The 19,726-nt window shown below is 45.1% G+C and overlaps 1 protein-coding gene and 1 pseudogene across 2 annotated transcripts in view; both read left to right on the top strand.

The window, feature by feature from the left end:
- Nucleotides 1–19,726, top strand: part of LOC143552499 (WAT1-related protein At5g40240-like) — a 37,352-nt pseudogene that overhangs the window by 13,921 nt on the left and 3,705 nt on the right. The window lies entirely within an intron of this gene.
- LOC143553791 (uncharacterized) lies at nt 9,169–10,278 on the top strand. Its single transcript, XM_077043697.1, has 2 exons — nt 9,169–10,110; nt 10,157–10,278. The coding sequence occupies exons 1-2, from the start codon at nt 9,244–9,246 to the stop codon at nt 10,187–10,189; spliced, it is 900 nt and encodes a 299-aa protein (XP_076899812.1). The 5' UTR covers nt 9,169–9,243; the 3' UTR covers nt 10,190–10,278.

Below are 19,726 nucleotides of genomic sequence, written 5' to 3'. Positions count from 1 at the left end.
CGAGTAGTCATCAGTTATCACCAAGCAGTAAGAAGTACCACCTAGACTTTTTACATTCACTGGACCGAAGAGATCCATATGAAGTAGTTCTAGAGTACCGGCAATAGAATTAATCTTCTTGGTGAGATGGGATTTCTTGTGTTGCTTTCCCTTCTTGCATGCTATACATTTGTCTTCAAAGTTAAAACTTTTTAAGGGAACGCCCATCACAAGCCCATTCTTGACAATGAAGTTCATCTTCCGAAGATGAATATGTCCCATTCTCCTGTGCCATAATTCTGATTCTGATTCGCTTGCTTTTGTCATTAAACAGGATTCTCCAGTGGCCATTTCAGTAGACCTCATATCCATCACATATGTATTCGTTTCACGTGGAGCTTTCATTACTATCCATTCGTCTGGTATTAGAAAACCAGGCTTCAATACGATCGCTTCATTCTTCGTGAAATGGACAGTGTAATCTTTATCACAAATCTGCGACACACTCAGCAGATTGTGCTTTAACTCCTCCACAAAATTTACATTCTCAAGTGTCATTCTCCCATTCGACACTGTTCCTCTACCAGTAATCCTACCTCCGCTCTCACCAGCAAAACTAACTCTTGCTCCCTGAACAGGTTTTAAGTCTTGCAACAAGTGTTTGTTGCCTGTCATGTGCCGGGAACAGCCGCTATCTACAATCCAAAGATTGTTGGCAGCCCTGTTCAACTGTTCCTGCACAATAAAACAAAGAGTTAGAATCTTGGGACCCAAGACCAATTGGTCTTGGATCGATACGTCCCATACCCTGGCTTTCTCAAGTTAGCATCAGGATAATTTCTGTAAGTCCTGTTAGGGAATCTCCTTGCAGATTGAGTGTAATGCCTTCCAAACCTATGAGAGTTGAAAGTATTATATCTTGTGGTTTGGTTGAAAAACTGAGGTTTGTTTTTATAAAAACTTGAATTAGTTACATCTTTGCACTTTGAAAAGTTTTCATTTTTAGCAGTAACAAAATGACGCTTATCCTCAGTTTTATTTGGCCTCACACCTCTAAATCTCGGCTTCAGAGGGCAGTCTGCAACTAAATGCCCTAATTTGTTACATCTAAAGCAACACCGACTCTCCATTTTCTTGTCAAATGTTGGTTTGGATGTAGAGGCAGTGTTACCAGCCGTTCGTCTCACATAAGGTGGGACGTACGGATTGAGTGGAGAACTCTTTTTAGAAATTTTATTTTTCTCTCCACCGGTGGGTAATCCGACCTTCTCTTTTGTCTGACCAGATTCGGACAACTTATCCGAATCCGATGAGACTGGACTCGAAACAGAAATATTCACACTAGAAACAGGCGAACTAGTTTCGCCACAGCTAACACTTGGTTCTACACTTGTAATCTTGATTGGAGTTGTCTGAGGAACTTCGAAATCAACAGATTTCTGAACACTCGGATTATAAGTATAGTTGTGGTTAAAGGGTGGTGGAACTTCGTGATAACCGATTCCTCCCCTCTTTGCAGAGGTACCTTGATCACTCACGAGGTGATCAAGGATGGCCGAGGAATTCCTGAACTGCTCAAGTTTGCGGTTCAGTTCCACCACCTTCACCTGGTGGTCAGCAATCTGTTTATCCCGATCAGCAATCACTTTAGTTTTTTCTTCTAAAACTTCATAACTAAGATCAATTATTTCAATTTTCTCAGCAAGTTTAGTTTTTAAGCTTTGAATGTCTTTTTCACATGCTTTTATTTTAATTTTATAACTTGTTTCTCTTGCTTTCGTAAAATGGTGATCTTCTTTAATAGTTTTAAAATCAGCATCTAAACGGACGTACTGATCAGTTATCGTAGTGAGTTGCTCAGACAAATTCTCACAACTAGTACAAATATTCTTATTACTTACCTCGGAGCGAGTGTCCTTGTCATCTGCCATGAAAGCTGTTTCTTCTTCAGTAGCTTTCTCATTTCCATCAACCTTCTCACATTCTTTAACTTCAGCCTCAGCCATGTTCGCTTGCTCACCAGATTCATTTGAATGCAGGTTCCAGTTGTATTCACCTGCCTCTCTGCTCAACATGGCATTAATCTCTCTATTAACTCCAGAGTGTTGTGTAGGCCGACCTTGTCCACGTTCAACTCTTTCATTTCTGCATTCTTTGGCAAAGTGCCCGTATTGCTGACAATTATAGCACCTTACCTTAGATTTGTCGAACCCGGGCCTACCACCAACAAACTTTCTCCCAGTTTTGTTCATAAACCGTTTTACACGCCTCACAATCATTGCCATTTGCCATTGCAAATCCATCTCCTCCAGATCATCAGCATCGATCTGGTCGTAATCCTCATCCAGAACAGCAGGGTCCACAATCTTCCCCTGGATGTAGTTTTCGTAGGAAGCAATAAATGATGCATAGACTGCAAACTGCTCTTCAGCAGATTTTACACTCATAGGCATCTTGGAATAATTATTGCTTGAGGCATTTGCAGAAAAACCACTTGAGGATGCTTGAGGCTTTGAAGTACTTGATCCTCCAGCAACGAAACAGACATCACCGTTCATGTTCACAGAAACGTTTCCTTCATGAGAAGAGTCAGGACCTGACTCCCCTTTCGAGTAAAAAGCAGCAGATTCAGGCCTCGAACTTGAGCCTGAGTTAACCTTTGCACCATACATACCAGGGTCTTGTATCTGATCTGTTGGTGTTTCTTTTCGAACCATATTAAGCTCATAAGTTCTGAGCTTGTTTACTGCTGTTTCCAGATCATAATTTGGAAAGTCTCTGTCTTCCCTCATAAGAACGGTGTACATTTCCCACTTCGGTGGGAGAGCATCGAGAAGCTTTTCAACAATCTCTTCTTCTCGATAGGCAATCGAATAATTGCTAAGCTCTGTCATTAGATGAAAGTATCTGGTGATGATATCATCCAGTGATTCGTTCTTCAAAAATTTGAAGACGGAGAATTGGGTCTTTAAGAGTTTGATCTTTGATGCACGGATACCCACATTCCCCTCGAATCTATTTTCAAGAGCATCCCAAAGCTCTCTCGCAGAAGTGTACTTTCGGAATGTATGGAGAACCTCTTGAGGAAGTGCCATTGTTATAGCTGCATGGGCCTTGCTCTCAGCCTCATACATTTTCTTTTCTTCGTCCTCCATTTTGCTGTACTTCTTAACCACGTCACGGCCTTCGTATTGCATAGTTGGAGGGATATATCCATCCTGGATGCACACCCACATTTTGGCATCCTGGTATTTAATGTATTGGATGAATCTGTCCTTCCATGCCACGAAGTCAGTTCCTTTCATCAACCTCGGGGCCTTAGTGGCTGACCCCGCTTCTACCTCCATCTTGACCAAATCGGAGATGTTAATTGACGACATCCTTGCGAAAACCTGAAAAACCTGAAAATAAAATAAAAAAATATTAAAACAGCTCAGTAGGCGAAGTTAAGAATAACTTCGCTTGAAAGTTAACTTCGCTGAAAAGAGAACTTCGCTGGGTCTTAAATTCGCTTGACTTGGCGAAGTTAAAAATAACTTCGCTTAGAATGAGCGAACTTAGGAGGTAAGCGAACTTGGGTGGAAAGCGAAGTTGCGGATAACTTCGCTAAGGCGAACTTATGAGGTAAGCGAAGTTGTGGTTAACTTCGCTAATCCTTATATCTTCGCCGAAACCCTAATTCCAGTGACGGCAACTTCGCCTGAAGAATGGTAACTTCGCCCGAAGAACGGTAACTTCGCCCGATGAACAAGGAAACTGTTCAGATCTGATTTCGTCAATCCAGCAGTTTCCGATCAATGCAATGGCTTGAAAATGACTGTCAAGCACGAGCAAAACACAATCCCAACAAAAACACGTCCCGCGAATAGGTCAAACGAGACGTTTTCTACACCCGCGTGAAATCCCGAACCTCACAATCGAGCCGATCGCTCTGATACCAATTGTAGGCTCCTGGACGGATCGTACACGGGATGTCGCTAACAACGCAGGTGCGGAATCCCTGCGTAGGTAGATACGAGTGTAGAGTATGTAGAGATCGAACACACAAGCAATAAACCAAACACGTTATATTTGATAACAAACACGTGACCCGAGGTCACTATTACAGACAATGACACGTAACACACGAAGTGAACAACTGAAACGAAACCCTAAACGACCAACACAAACTGTTTCGGCTGAAACAATATATAAACATGACAACTTCGCCATAGGCGAAGTTGACAATAACTTCGCTGATTCAACAAGTTCGCCAGAGCGAACTTGTTGACAACTTCGCGTGTTACAAATATAAACATAATCAAAACATAATTGCATTACAGACTCGATTACAAATGCTAGACTATGAACTACTGACACACATGTACCAACAAAGTGTGAGTTTTGGCTTAGAGAAGTTCACTTTCTCGGTCACGTTGTAAACAAGAAAGGAATACACGTCGATCCTTCCAAAGTCAAGGCCATCGAAAACTGGGAAGCGCCAAAAACCCCAACTGAGGTGAGGCAATTCCTAGGACTAGCTGGCTACTATCGATGCTTCATTGAGAACTTCTCCAAGATAGCTCTACCTCTGACCGCGCTAACTCAGAAAGACAAGAAGTTTGTTTGGGGCGAAAATCAGGAAGCGGCGTTTCAAATGTTGAAACAGAAGTTATGTAGTGCGCCAATTTTGTCTCTGCCCGAAGGGACGGATGACATCGTCGTTTACTGCGACGCTTCACATCAGGGACTCGGATGTGTCCTTATGCAGCGAGACAAAGTCATAGCGTATGCCTCGCGCCAACTCAAGACCAATGAAAAGAACTACACAACGCATGATCTGGAACTTGGAGCGGTTGTCTTCGCGCTAAAGATTTGGCGCCATTACCTCTATGGTACGAAGTGTATAATCTTTACGGATCACAAGAGCCTTCAACATATATTTGATCAAAAGGATTTAAACATGAGGCAACGAAGATGGGTGGAGTTGTTGAATGATTATGATTGTGAAATTAAGTACCACCCTGGAAGGGCGAATGTGGTAGCAGACGCGCTAAGTAGGAAGGAGCGAATAAAAACGCTACGAGTCAAGGCTCTAAGGTTGACCATTCGCGCAGATCTCTCTACCCGCATCCGAGACGCTCAGCAAGAAGCCTTGAAACCAGAGTTTGTTAAAAACGAACCCCTTGGGGGTATGATTAAGAGTTTGGAACTTAAAGAGAACGGCAATCTATATTTCGCTAACCGCATATGGGTCCCTCTCAAGGGAGGATTGCGCGAACAAGTATTAAACGAAGCTCACAAGACGCGGTATTCCGTACATCCTGGCGCAGACAAGATGTACCAAGATGTTAAAGCGCTGTATTGGTGGCCCAATCTTAAAGGCGCCATCGCGACGTATGTCAGTAAGTGCCTGACGTGTTCGAAGGTGAAGGCTGAATACCAGAAGCCGTCGGGGTTACTTCAGCAGCCAGAAATTCCCATGTGGAAGTGGGAACAAATCTCTATGGACTTCATCACCAAACTGCCAAGGACACCTGGGGGTTACGACACGATCTGGGTTATTGTAGATCGGCTAACTAAGTCAGCGCACTTCCTGCCGATCAAGGAAACCGATAAGATGGAAAAGTTAACCCGATTGTATATTCGAGAAGTAGTTTCAAAACATGGAGTCCCAGTATCCATCATTTCTGATAGAGATAGTCGGTTCACCTCAAGGTTTTGGAGATCGTTACAAGGGGCTTTAGGTACTCGTCTTGACATGAGTACGGCTTATCATCCCCAAACGGATGGGCAAAGCGAGCGAACAATCCAGACATTGGAAGATATGCTGCGCGCGTGCGCAATCGATTTCGGAGGTAGCTGGGATACTCATCTCCCATTGGTTGAATTTTCTTACAACAACAGTTATCACACAAGCCTCAAGGCTGCGCCGTTTGAAGCTTTGTATGGGCGCAAGTGTAGATCCCCACTGTGCTGGGCTGAGGTGGGTGACAAGCAAATGACTGGTCCAGAATTGATCCAAGAAACAACAGACAAGATTTTTCAGATACGGGATCGCCTTAAGACAGCGCGCGACAGACAGAAGAGCTACGCAGATGTACGAAGGAAACCGTTGGAGTTTCAAGTAGGGGATAGAGTACTTTTGAAAGTCTCTCCATGGAAAGGAGTCCCCCGTTTCGGCAAGCGAGGAAAGTTGAATCCGCGCTACATTGGACCATTTGAGATCCTGGAAAGGATCGGTCCGGTTGCTTATAAACTCCGTTTACCCGCCGAACTCAGTGGAGTTCATGATACGTTCCATGTATCCAACCTCAAAAAGTGCTTATCTGACGAAACGTTGATTTTGCCGTTGGACGAGATTCACATCGACAAACAACTGCACTTCGTAGAAGAACCTATAGCAGTAACCGATTGGAAAGAACAAAAGTTACGCAGAAGCAGAATCAAGTTAGTAAAGGTTCAGTGGAACTCAAGGCGTGGGCCTGAATTCACTTGGGAAAGAGAAGATCAAATACGCAAGAAATACCCACACCTCTTTCAGAGCATGGCTTCTGCCCGCGACGTCTCCTAAATTTCGGGACGAAATTCTCTTAACAGGGGGAAAATGTGACACCCGGTAATTTCCCAACCCTACAAACTAAGTAATCGACCTAATAATTAGGTGATTGTGAATATTATGCGCGCTAAATTAGAATCAGCGCGGGCATGTGTTATGTGCGCCCTGCGTGAGCGCGCTATATTAGAATCAGCGCGGGCATGTATTATGTGCGCCCTGCGCGAGCGCGCTATATTAGAATCAGCGCGGGCATGTGTTATGTGCGCCCTGCGCGAGCGCGCTATATTAGAATCAGCGCGGGCATGTGTTATGTGCGCCCTGCGCGAGCGCGCTATTTTAGAGTCAGCGCAGGCACGTTATGTGCGCCCTGCGCGAGCGCGCGATGTAAGAACCAGCGTGGGCATATGTTATATGCGTCATGCGCGAGTGTTTTGGTTTTATGTTTTCATGTAACTTAACTTTATGTTGTCTAATGGGTTGATCGTCCCGCATGATGCTAAGGCGGGTGCATCCCAAATCGTTTATGCGCGTGCAGAAGGGGAACTAACCCCCCCGCATGGCGGGAACATTGAGAGTTAGTTTGTCTGAAGCTCCAAGATGGAATTGACTTCAACATAACTGATCACTATGTTGAAATACCAAGACCACCTGGAGAATCTACAAATGAAACTCAATGTCCCTAACTGCGAGAAGGTTACGTACCTACCCGCAGCAAAGAAATGTCCTTCACGCAGAAAGCTATGCGCACAAAGCTATACGCGCAGAACACTTAGCCTAATCTCCAGATATAAGGGGATTATTCCCGCCCAAAAAGGAAACAGTTGCGTGTTTCAGAGATTTCCACTTTTTACTGTACAACTGACAAAAGCACCTGAAAAAGCACACTGTAACATGAAAAGTCAACTGTCAGCCACCCTACTCTCACCAACCACAGACCTGCATGTCCTGTCCAAATCAAATCAGAATCTTTTATCCACTCCTCCACTTTTAAATAAATAATAATAATTTCCATACTTTATCATCATTACACCTAGATATGAAAAGATTACAACCCCCCTAAAGCAAGGGATTGTGTTCCCTAAATCTTGCCTATAAATATGTAACCCAAATTATCACCCAAACACACTTCAAACTTCTCTCTTAAGAACTGCAAACTTGCACTAATCATCTCCCAAGCATCCGTTGTTTTCATTTCCGATCCTGTTACTAGGTAAGCCGAGATTATAACCTTGAGATCTACCTTCCAACCCTTATATTCTCCTATTTCTTGATCTTAATATATATACTTCTTGTTATTTAATCGTATTCTAGACCTTCAATTCCGAGGCCAACACCAAGAAAACCCGAATCTCGATTAATCCCTTAACAAGAACCACAGGTGAGTCTCACAGCCCCTATTTTCACTGTTTTCACTATTTTTAAACTGTTTTCGGGGCGAGGGACACGTACTTAAATTATGTCTTATCATGATACTCTTACAAGCAATGCAAGCAATTATGTGTTTAAATAATGTTTCATTATGGTATATTTACGAGCAATGCAAACGGTTATCTATGGTTTTCGATAAGAGTGCGATACGAGTAAGTGATCACTTTACCATTGGAACTCTAAGGGTAGGGACTGCTGGTTTGATCCACCCACTCGTAGGGGTCGCACCTCTTACACAGACGAGTGCCTAGCATGTCACGGGGCAGTACTATGGGATTGAGCCCGCTCGTAGAGGTCGCTCCTCTTACGCAGACGAGCGCCTTGTTTTCCGGCACAACGTCCGCGCGTAACCCGCGGGACGGTATTATTCGCTCGTAGTGGCAGCGCCACTTACACAGACGAGCGCGGTTTTTCAGAAGTGTCCGCGCGTAACCCGCGGGACGGTATTACTTATTTCGCTCGTAGTGGCAGCGCCACTTACACAGACGAGCACGATTCCCAGAAATGTTCGCGCGTAGCCCGCGGAACGATTTTATCAGAATTATGTTTCAGAATGATTTTTTATCAAGACTATGATGCAATACGATTTATCAAGTTACTAAAACTTGTGAACTCACTCAGTTTATACTGATTCAAATGTTTTACGTGTCTTTCAGGAGATAACTAGGTAGCGCATGGAGTCACACTTAGAGCACCTCACGCTGAACATCTAAAACTAGCTTTTTGGAAGATTTTAGTTCTATCCCTTCGATGCGCGCGGTTGTTCCCGCCGCGCAAGGGGATATGGCGTGGAAATCTTCAACAGTTTTTATACTTGGATGTTTTTATGTTATTTTTAAACAATGTAATGTATTTGTATTAAACATTTCATGCGCAATGAAAATCTTACTTTGAATGTTTGCAATGACCCGTGCTTAATTATCAATCCCCACTCGCGCGCGCCCGGCTGTTTCCGCCGTTCAGGGCCGGGTGTGACAGTTGCTTTCGAGAATATTAGTAAATAAAAAAAAGGTTTGCTTTTGTTGGGCAGTAGCTTACGAAAAGGTAAAATTGGTGGAAACTGAATTTATTGAAGGGATAAGAAACCAATTTTTAGGAAAGTGTTTGGGGTTTTTTTTAATCTATGTTTTAAAAGAAAGTTTGTGTTTAGCAAGATTGGTTTCGGGTAATTAAGAATGTTTTTCTTGATTAATTAAAGAAAAGAAAAGTTTGTAGTGATTGCTTATGTGTTGGAGATTGGTTTCGGGATCGGGAATCAATTCCAACTGAAAGAGCAAACCAGAGAAGAAAGTAAAGATATGAAAGACACTATGGTGAGTGGAGGACTTTCAGTATTGACGAAATCGAACTACAAATTATGGTCGACCAAGATGGAGGAATTCTTGAAAGAATATGGTTTTTGGGAAGTTATTGAACCTACAGTCAGCGTAGCTGTAGATGAACGGAAGATGTATATAGCGTTAGGGTTCATATGTCAAACTCTACCGGAAGACATCTTAGTACAAGTTGGCATGTTCATGAATGCTATGGAAGCATGGCGTGTTTTGAAGATTCAATTTCTTGGAATTGATTATGTACGAAAAGAAGAAAATGGAAAAGCAGCTCAAGAAGCCGCTGAGAAAGAAAGATTGGATAAGATCTTTGAGAAGGAAAGATTGGATGCTATTGTTCAAGAAGAACAAGCACGTAATAATGAAGCTCGGGAAGCTGCAGAGAATGAAGAAGCTTTGCAAGCTATTTTGAGAAGTGAAGAAAAAGAAAGGTTGAATGAAGAAAAAGAAAGAATTTCTTCGGAAAAAGAAGAGAAGACGGTGAATCTTCAGGTATGTTTTTCTGCCTCAAACAACCTTGAAGATGAGAAAATTGATAAGATAAGTGAGCATAAAGGAAGCAAGAAATCTGCTACTGATGATGATAAGAGAAATGATACGATACTGAATGAAAGGAATGATGCAGCTAAGAAGTCTGCAAATTTAGAAGTGTATGTGAAAGTCAACAATCGAGCATTTATTGATGAAAAGTCAGAACCGAATGAAAGGTTGAGAAGAATTGTCAGAATGGAAGGCCTAGTAGGGTCCGATAAAGAAGAAATGAATAGCCCATCTGCAAGTTTTGATGAGCAAAGAATGAAAAGAAAAGTGAAAAAGAAGAATGTGAAGAATGGAGTGGTATGTGAGGTCAATGTGGATGGTTTGAATGATGAATGTGAAGAACTTGTTAAACAGGTCTGTTACAAACAACTGAAAAGAAAGAGTAAAGATGAACCAATGATTACAATTTAAGAGTTGAGGTCGTTATTGGGAATTCAAGACCTTGGTGGTACAAAGGAGATGAACAATTCAAGATTAAGGGGGTGAATGAAGGATTAATCTTGAATATTAATAAAGTTAAAGGTTTATTTTGTTAAGTTATAATTTAGTTATTTGAATTGTAGTAGGTTTAGGAAAGGTATGTCTTGTAGAGCAAGTTTAATAAGTCTATAAATAGGGTCTAGATTATTAGTTGTTTTGGTGAGAGTTGAGAGAGAGTTAAGAGAGAGTTAAAGAGTCTTATCTCCATGTACGTTTGATAAGTTCGTGAAGTTCGTTTGGCATGTTCGTTTGATATATGAAAAGAGTCGAGGGTTGTCACCTCAATATCGCGTGTTTGTTTGATAAGTTCGTTTGATTCGATTGTTTGATCCGTCTGGGCCAACAATTATGTTAGTATATTCTTTTTTTTTTCAAATAACTATTGAATGCCATAAAAGGATTAATTTGGTGGGTGATAAGACATTTTCGCATGTTTTACATAATTTAGTGTCTTGTATTCATTTTTATCCCCAATGATCATGTTTTATGAATTTGCATCCGCGTGGGATGGATTGAATATTTGTGTATTTATTTATTTAGTTATTAATAAGTTGTGCCAATTGGGGTTGATAAAGACCTCATTAATGGGGACACCAATGAAGTGCATCTCTAAATGTGAGTAACTAATCAAAAGATAATCGAAATTGACCAAGTTTTTAAATATTTTATACGAGATATGTTAATAAATTATGTTCTACTTTCGTTTTTTCCCTATAAATTTGAAGTAGACTTTTACTACTCGTGATATGATTGGAATTGTTAATTACCATATATTACTTTTATTAACAATCAAATTAATCAAACCAAAACTAATCAATTATAAAAATCAAAATACAAAAACTCGATATACATTTAGTTTTAGCCAATAGCTGAACTGAACCCGCTCATGCTTATCCTAGCTAGGCACGGAAACACAAAATTAATCTAACATGAAATTCGTGAGTTTGGTTTAGTCTAAACTGGTTTGGATTCGGGTAGCTAAATGGGTCGTTGAAGAAACACTAACCGGACCCCAGACAGATTACTGGTAACCTGGGGGTTGGATAGCTGTTTCCCACGAGGGGTTAGACCCTTGGAAGATGGTTCTTCTGATAATCCTGCAAAACAGACACCGTGAGCTCGTCACTGAGAAGGGGGGGGGGGGTTCCTCCTTGTGACCACCCTCCGGCGTGAGAATCAGACTAGATTGCTCTTTAAATATAAAAGTATATTAAGAGATTGCTAGAGCAGATATCAGGTATAATATGATAATGTAGTAAGATATGTTGTGTCCAGATGATCATACCATTTGGGGTATTTATAGCCGAAGGTAGGTTTCCAAGGAGGTATGGCCGGCTGCAACAGTGTTCCTGTTCATCAACAGTAGCCTACGCACGTGCCCTGCTGGTAGTTGGTGGGTAGGCAGCGGCTGATAGCGACCAGGCCTGCTGTATACTATTCCCTTTCCACCAACTGCCGGCTACGCACGTGGTATGACAGTAGTTGGTGAGTAGGCAGCGGCTTAATAGTGATACAGTACAGGAGCACGCTGCTCGCCATACTGTATCAGTGAGCTGTCGTATCCCTGATCAGATCTTTCGCCCATACCTCGTCAGGTACAGTGAAAGGTCCTTCAGTATAGACTGGCTTATTTGGGCGGGAGTATTCCCCCTCCCGCCTCTGTGCGGGATTGCTCCCGGCTTTGCTCATTCCTTCAGGTGACACTGAATGATCGAGAGCTAAGTACCTAGTGCGTGTAGCCATGCTGCGCGGGTGGCCTTCCCTCATGGCTTGTATCCGAGGCTGCGGGAACAGGCGGAGTCCTTCACCATGGGAGGCATTTCCTGCGGGACCAGCTTGCATACTGCGCGTAAGGACGTCACTTCTCTGAGCATGGTTGGTCCTGCGGATCCAGTTGGTCTCTGCGCAGATGTCCCTGTTTAAGGTGAGTCTTGCGGGTCCAACTGGGCTCTGCTGGGACCTACCTCTTCAAGTCCCCCCAGTCCAATGTTCTTCTCATGCGTGTTTAATAAAGTGAGGTGAACTTTTGGACTTAAGCAAAGGGTTTTGAAAAGGGTTTTGTAAGGTTTTCCATGGGAAGTCCTTGTCACTTGCAGAAATGCCCGAGTTTCCTGCTTGGTCTTTGGGTATGATGCGGGTAGGTCTGTAACCTCCTCGCAAGTCAGGAGCATTGAGTCCCAGTTGTGTGGATTCTCCATGAGGTTTTGGTAGTTTTGAACATAGTGATCAATTATGTTAAAACCACCAATTCCATCCTGGCGCTTCAAACAACGTAGTTCTCAACGTTCCCGCTATGCGGGGATGTTATTTCCGTTTCCGCAAGCATTGCCCAGAAGATCCTGGTTTCAATTCCCAGCGGAGCGCTAGGTATGTGAAGGGTTTTGCCTTAACACTGTACCAGCGCTCGTCTTACGGTTACTTTACTTCCAAGGTATTCCTAGCGTCAATTCCCTGCAGGTGCTAGGTACGTGAAGGGTTTTGCCTTTACACTGTATCCGCGCCTGTCTTATAGTTACTTGGTTGCCGAGGAATATTTGGCTTCAATCCCTGCGGGTGCTAGGTACGTGAAGGGTTTTGCCTTTACACTGTACCCGCATCCGTCTAACGGTTACTTGTTCGCCAAGGTTTACTTGGCTTCAATTCCCTGCGGGTGCTAGGTACGTGAAGGGTTTTGCCTTTACACTGTACCCGCATCCGTCTAACGGTTACTTGTTTGCCAAGGTTTACTTGGCTTCAATTCCCTGCGGGTGCTAGGTATGTGAAGGGTTTTGCCTTTACACTGTACCCGCATCCGTCTAACGGTTACTTGTTTGCCAAGGTTTACTTGGCTTCAATTCCCTGCGGGTGCTAGGTATGTGAAGGGTTTTGCCTTTACACTGTACCCGCATCCGTCTAACGGTTACTTGTTTGCCAAGGGGTAAGGGGTATTTTCCCGCTTACTTTTTAATATTTTTTAAATTTTGAATTTTGAAATTCGAAGAGTTGGTGGAAAGATAAGAACAGTCCAAACCTCTGAAACGTCGTGCGACGGTTTCTTCTGACTGTGTCAGGACGTGCAGGAAGTTATGGTGACGTGACAGAACATGGTCATTCCAGTCGCTTTTTCAGGCGCGTGGGCGTGATTTTTCGGGCGCGTGGCCGCGAAATTACTGGCACACGTCCTTTCAACAGCTGTTGCCAGCCTGCTTTTTGCCACGTGTCATAGTTTCATTGCACCTTTGATTTCTCTCTCCTCCGCATTAAATTCACCGCATTAATTGCGATTACTATATAAAGGGGAAGAGGGTTATTTGTAATTCACACTTTCACCTTTCTTCTTCTTCTTCTTAGTGATTTCCGGCAAATACTCCCCTTTTTCAGGCAAGCATTTTCCCGAAATCACTTCTCTTTCTGCAAAAATGTCTTCTCATGATGCCGACGATCAGAAGACTGCTGGCGAGTGCCAGTGTTCTCTTCCTGTCGATCTGTACCAGTATATCGTCAGGAAGTTCATGCTCGAGTCTCTCGAGCCTGAGTTTCCTGAACCCCACCATACTGTGTACGATGCCCCTAGTGGCAAGATCGGGGTTTATGCTGCATTCTTTGTCTACAGGAACCTTAGGTTCCCGTTGACAAAGTTTGTGTACCGTGTCCTTGAGAGGCACAGCGTTCATTTGACCGAGCTGCACCCCATGGCGATCGCCAAGATTCGTCATTTTGAGTGGGTGTGCCGGATTCTGGGCATCGAGCCCCATGTGGACCGCCTGATGACCTTCTACACTTGGAGGTGCATCCAGGGGTGGTACAGTCTTACAACCCGGATTAAGGGTTTAAAGATTTGTACCACCGAGCGGAGTCTTCGCTCGTGGAGAAGAGAGTTCTTCTTCATATCCGCTCACGCCATCCCCATTGCCATGAAGTTCAAGAACGGCCAGGCACTTCAGAGCCTTCACGCCCCCAACTACGAGGAGGCGGAATGGTTCTCGAAGATATCCCGGGTCCAATCCCCGGTTTTCCGTTTTCCGGAGTCAGCGATGGTAATGCTGGGGATGAGCCGAGTGTGGAAGGCGGCGAATGCGCAGAAGGTTCCGATTGTCCTTGAATATGGTTCGAACTCTGTCCCTTATGGTATGTCTTGTTTCTTTTTGTTGATTTTGACTTTTTTCTAACTTTCCTGTTTATTTCAGAGGGGAACGACCTACAGTCGCTCCTGAATCCGCGGGAGGAAGATGGTCCCGCACGGATGGGTACTCGTGCTCTGGACGAGAACGAGTTGCCCATCCTAGAGCAAACTGCGTGTCGGTTCGTGGAGGTTTACCCGCCGGGCCAAGAGATCCTGAGCCACCGACGGCCTGGTAAGCCTATCTTCTACCCTGAACCCCTCAATGCTGTGCCTGCTGCTGGAGTTCTTGACATTTCTTCTTCTGAGGAATCCGCAGAAGGTCCTCCGTTGGTGCGGAAGAAAAAGACTGCTGCCGGCGTGAAGGGGAAGGAGAAGGCCACAGCTGATCCAGTGGTTCTATCTGACACGGAGTCAGATAGTGAAGAGGTGGCGGGGAAGCCCGGTGGTGAGAAGACCACTGCTCCGGAGGCTACGACCGTTACCTCCGGAGAACCAACGAAGACGACGGTGACCGGTACCAAGAGGCCGGCTCCATCGGGTTCCTCCCCGCCCGTCCGTACGTTCAGGGTCAAGAAAACCCGTAAGTATAATCATAATGCCTTTGTAGATTTGTCAATAATTTTCTTTTACCACTTTCTTCTTTGTGCAGGCGTGGATGTTGACGCAATCCTGGGTGAAACGCAGGGGAGTACTTCCTCGCCAATGATGGTAGGCTCGGTCAGCCTTCCTGAGGCGTCGACCCAGTCGCCTGCGCCTGCATCCGCTGGTCCAGTTGGTCGTTCCGTCGAGCCAACTGTTCCGGCCGAGATGACGCCACCGCCGGCCGTGAGTGCGATTTTTACAGCATCCTTCACGGAACCGGCGGTTACTGCTGCTTTTAAGGAGGCGGCGACCGCGGCGGAGACAACGACGGCGACCACGGCGGCTGCCACCATGCCCGCGCCACCGGCACCAATGGCCGGACCATCAGGTACGCGCAGGGCTTCACGCCGATCTTTGCCACCTTCCCGTCTGCCTGACCTGTTGGATGGATTTCCTTTAGGTTCAGGTGATGGGTTTGGCGGCTATCGGCCTGTCATTGACCCTACAGGTGCGTAGGGTTCCTTTCTTTTTCCCTTATGTTTTTCATCATCTTTTCCTTACTGCTTTTGTTTCTTTTGCAGTGTCGGATTCCAATGAAGTGTATGTTCCTCGATGGAACATACGCCGAGGAACAACCCTTCGCACACCCGTGGAGTGCGTGGACTGGGTTCGCCACGCTGCTCCTCCGGGCGCGTTGGGGGAAGCCATGGTTAGCTACCAGGAGGGTAGGCTAACTAATGAGCTTCGGGTTCTCCAGGCCCGGATGCAGCCGCGCGTCGAGCTGCTTTGTCGTGAAAACGACAAGTTGAAAGCAGCTCACGCCAAGGACATATCTGAGGCGCGTGCTCTTCGGGAGGAGAACCAACAGCTGGCGGCAGCTGCCGCCGACAAGGAGAAGGCCTTCAAGGCCCTCGAGGTTGAAGTTCAGGCGCGACTCGAGGCCCGCTCCAAGGCTGCCCAAGCTGTGAATGAACAGCTTCGGTTGGCCAGGGAGACTGCGCGAAACGCAACCGAGAGGGCTGCCAAGGCTGAAGCCGTTGCTGAGCCTTTGCGTGTGGAGAATGAGGAGCTCAAGGCCAAATTAGAGGCTCTCCAACGCGCTCATGATGCCTTGGCAATGGAAGATGCCAAGAAACTCCAGGAAATCCTGGACCAAAGGGGGGTGCTTGACCAGACCCAGCGGAAGCTTAAGGGCGTCGAAGAGGCTGCCGCTAAGGAAGTTTTACTTGCCAACCTTAACAAGAGCGAAGCCGAACGCGCCCATACCGAAGCTCAAGCTGCCCTCCGATGGCTTCTTCGAGAAGCGTTGCCTCAGATATGTTTAGATTTATCTTTACGCATTTCTTTTGTAAGAAAAGGTTCTAATACTTGTGTTTTCTTTGTAGGTTGTGCGTCGGGTCTTTTCAGAGACCTCTTACGATGATGCTATGACCGCAGCCCTCAACGCTTCTCATAATGATGGGGAAAAGGCCGGCTTCATGCTTGGTCTAGGGTTTGTTGAGAAAGGCGTCCCGCCTTCCAACTTCCCTTTGTTCAATGTGGATACTGAAGCCATTTATGACCAAGCATTGAGCCAATACGCCGCCTTCCCGCATCCAGTGGTGGAGAAGGTGGATGAAGTAGCTGCTGCTGATGATGGGTTAGCCGTCCTCAAAGCGTCCCTCGAACCACCCCGTTCTGACGGAGCGGGTCCAAGTGGTAGCGGCCCTGAGGCTTGATCCTGAAGATCCCTTCCCATTGCTAAGACTTGTATAGTTTTTTATTTTTTCTTTTAGGCGGGTAGTTACCCGGCCATTCTTGTAATATATTCTTGAAATATTAATCTTTTTGCGTATAAGATTGTTATTTCCTTCTTTGGGTTCCTTGCTTTATAAACTTATGACTTGCATACTTAGTTTAAATTAGCAATTTTCCAAGTGTTTAGAATAAGAACCTTTGAACGTGGTTGATAGTGGGTTAAAGTTTCGCTTCCTCCTTCGTGATTGTGCGGGTAGAACCGTCACTTGCACTTGGTAGGATGGCTAAACTTTAACTTTTATCTAACCTGCGTGCTGGTTTTTCTTACTTTTTGAGGATAAGTTAACCTTTGAACGTGGTTGATAATAGGTGTGAAGTTTTGCTTCCTCTTTCGTGATTGTGCGGGTAGAACCGTCACTTGCACTTAGTAGGATGGCAAAACTTTACCCTTATCTGACCTGCGTGTAGGTTTTTCTTACCTTTTGAGGATAAGTTAACCTTTGAACGTGGTTGATAATAGGTGTGAAGTTTTGCTTCCTCTTTCGTGATTGTGCGGGTAGAACCGTCACTTGCACTTAGTAGGATGGCAAAACTTTACCCTTATCTAACCTGCGTGTAGGTTTTTCTTACCTTTTGAGGATAAGTTAACCTTTGAACGTGGTTGATAATAGGTGTGAAGTTTTGCTTCCTCTTTCGTGATTGTGCGGGTAGAACCGTCACTTGCACTTAGTAGGATGGCAAAACTTTACCCTTATCTGACCTGCGTGTAGGTTTTTCTTACCTTTATAAGAATTTTGTTTTGAACCGTTCGACGCGCGGTTGTCGATAGGTTAGTGTTCATTTTCCTTTCATGATTCATGCGGATAGACCGGCACTTTCATTTAATGGAATAATTGAACTCCTTCAACTGACCTGCGTGAAAGTTTGCCACGTTATTGGGTTCGTGCGGGTAAGACCGCCTTCCCACGCAACGACTTCACGTAATGTGAATGCCGTCACCAGTGTTGGATAGTTTTAACCGTTCGACGCGCGGTTATTGATAGGTTATTATTCAGTTTCCTTAATGATTCATGCGGATAGACCGGCACTTTCATTTTTGGGTGCTGAACTTTTTTTTTTTTCCCCTTCAACTGACCTGCGTGAAGGTTTGTCACGTTATTGGGTTCGGGCGGGTAGGACCGCCTTCCCATGCAATGACTTCACGTAATTATGCGGTGAAAACCGGCATATTAGTGTCCAGAAAAGTATTAAATGTAAAATCATCAGCTTCGATATTCTTAAGAGAATCATTTCCATTAGAAGTGGCTCTTGGCCTTTTCTTTACAAATTGGAATTGATTTACATGCAAACTGTGTAAATGAGCTCCCTTCCTTGTCGGGATGGGAGTGCCATCGAGCCGATACGCACCTGGTTCGGGATCTCGTTCTTTACGCAGCATGTAGTCTCGATTTTGAAGCTGGAATTGATTCGTGTTTTTCCCAGCTGGGGTTCTATACGCACCCGCCTGCTCAGCCTTTATTACGCCACGAGGTGCGCGAGCGTCCCATCTCTGACAAATGCTTCGACCATATCTTTTACATCTATGCATTCTTCAGTGTTGTGGCCCTTTGTCTTGTGAAAGTCACAGTATTTGCTCCGATCTGCATCGTGACGATGTCGGATTATTGGCGGTTTTGGCCATGGGAGCCCTTCAGTGGCGAATATCTCAGTGACGCTTTTGGTGAGTGGCGTCCATCTGGAGTTCCGGTGCGACTGTACATTATCCCTTCCGCCCAACCGATTTTGCAAGCCGGATGAGGTGTCAAAGTTTACCCTTGACTGCCAGATGCCTAGCTTTCGTTTTTTATTTAATCGGGCGGTGAGGACGTTGTCTTCTCTCGTCCTCTGGGTGTAGAGGTTTGTGCTCTGTGGGAGATCTCTACCCAGTTGCTTCTCTGTTTCCGCATAGCGTTTTGCTGCTGTCATGATGCCATCCCATGTGGATGGCATGCCATCTTTACCCGTTAGGGTGCGGATGAGCTCTGGGTCATGTGCGCCCTGGATGAAGGCAGCGCGAACAAGATCTTCACTGATATTGCCCAAACTTAGCTTCTTTGAGTTGAAGCGAGTGATGAAGTTTGGCAGAGATTCGTCTTCCTCTCGTATGCATTTGAGGATTGTCCATTGCTCCTCGGTATACTTCCGTTGCTGGCTGAAGTGTTGGCTAAACTTTTGTTGGAAGTCTGCCCAGTCGTAGATGTGGTTGACCGGTAGACGATCGAACCATGCTCTAGCAGCCCCAACCAGCGTCATTTGGAACATGTAACACCACGTGGGTTCCGTCCAATTGCTGACGGTTGCCCCTGCTATGAACCTGTTCAAATGATCGTCTGGATCAGATATACCGTCATATGTGCCTATGTTGGGCATTTGTTTGGCACTCTTTGGGGCGATTGCTTCAGCAATGTCCCTCGCAAATTTGGACGTTCCTGCATTTGCAACGTTTGGTCTGAACGTTTTAGAGAAGTCTCGTGGACTTCCACCTGTGCTTTTTGGTTTGAAGGCTTGTCCAAAATGCCTTTTCGGTTGGGATCCCGTTTCCTTATGCTTCCCTTTTGCCCTATGGCGAGGGTTCGCGTCGGAGTCGGATTCCTCCGATTCATCCTCCCAGTATTCGAATTCGTCGGCCTGTTGCACGGAACGCAAGCGTTCGTCCAACTCAGCCTGGAATTCCTTTTGTCGTGCCTCCGCCCATGCCTTAACTTCATCGAGAGTCTGGCGGGGGAGTCTTCGTTTCTCAACCTGGGTATCAGTGGATCCCAGTAGGCGCTCATTTACTGCACTTGCCCCAGCTTTGGTAAGTGGGGTAGTGTTCGTAAAATTTACTTCGCTTGCCCCGGCTTCGGTAGCCGGGGTAGTGTTCGTAAAAACTGTGTTGCCGGTATTCCCCCTAGTAGCAGGGGTTATGGTTACCGGAATTTCTCTAACCATCTTTGTAGAAGTTTGAAAAAACTGAGAAAAATAAAGTTC

This window comes from Bidens hawaiensis, unplaced genomic scaffold, assembly GCF_021521415.1.
Source record: "Bidens hawaiensis isolate Kalapana, Puna unplaced genomic scaffold, B.hawaiensis_p1.1 tig00001032_1, whole genome shotgun sequence".
Lineage (NCBI taxonomy): Eukaryota > Viridiplantae > Streptophyta > Magnoliopsida > Asterales > Asteraceae > Bidens > Bidens hawaiensis.
This window is presented reverse-complemented; position numbering and strand designations above follow the sequence as displayed.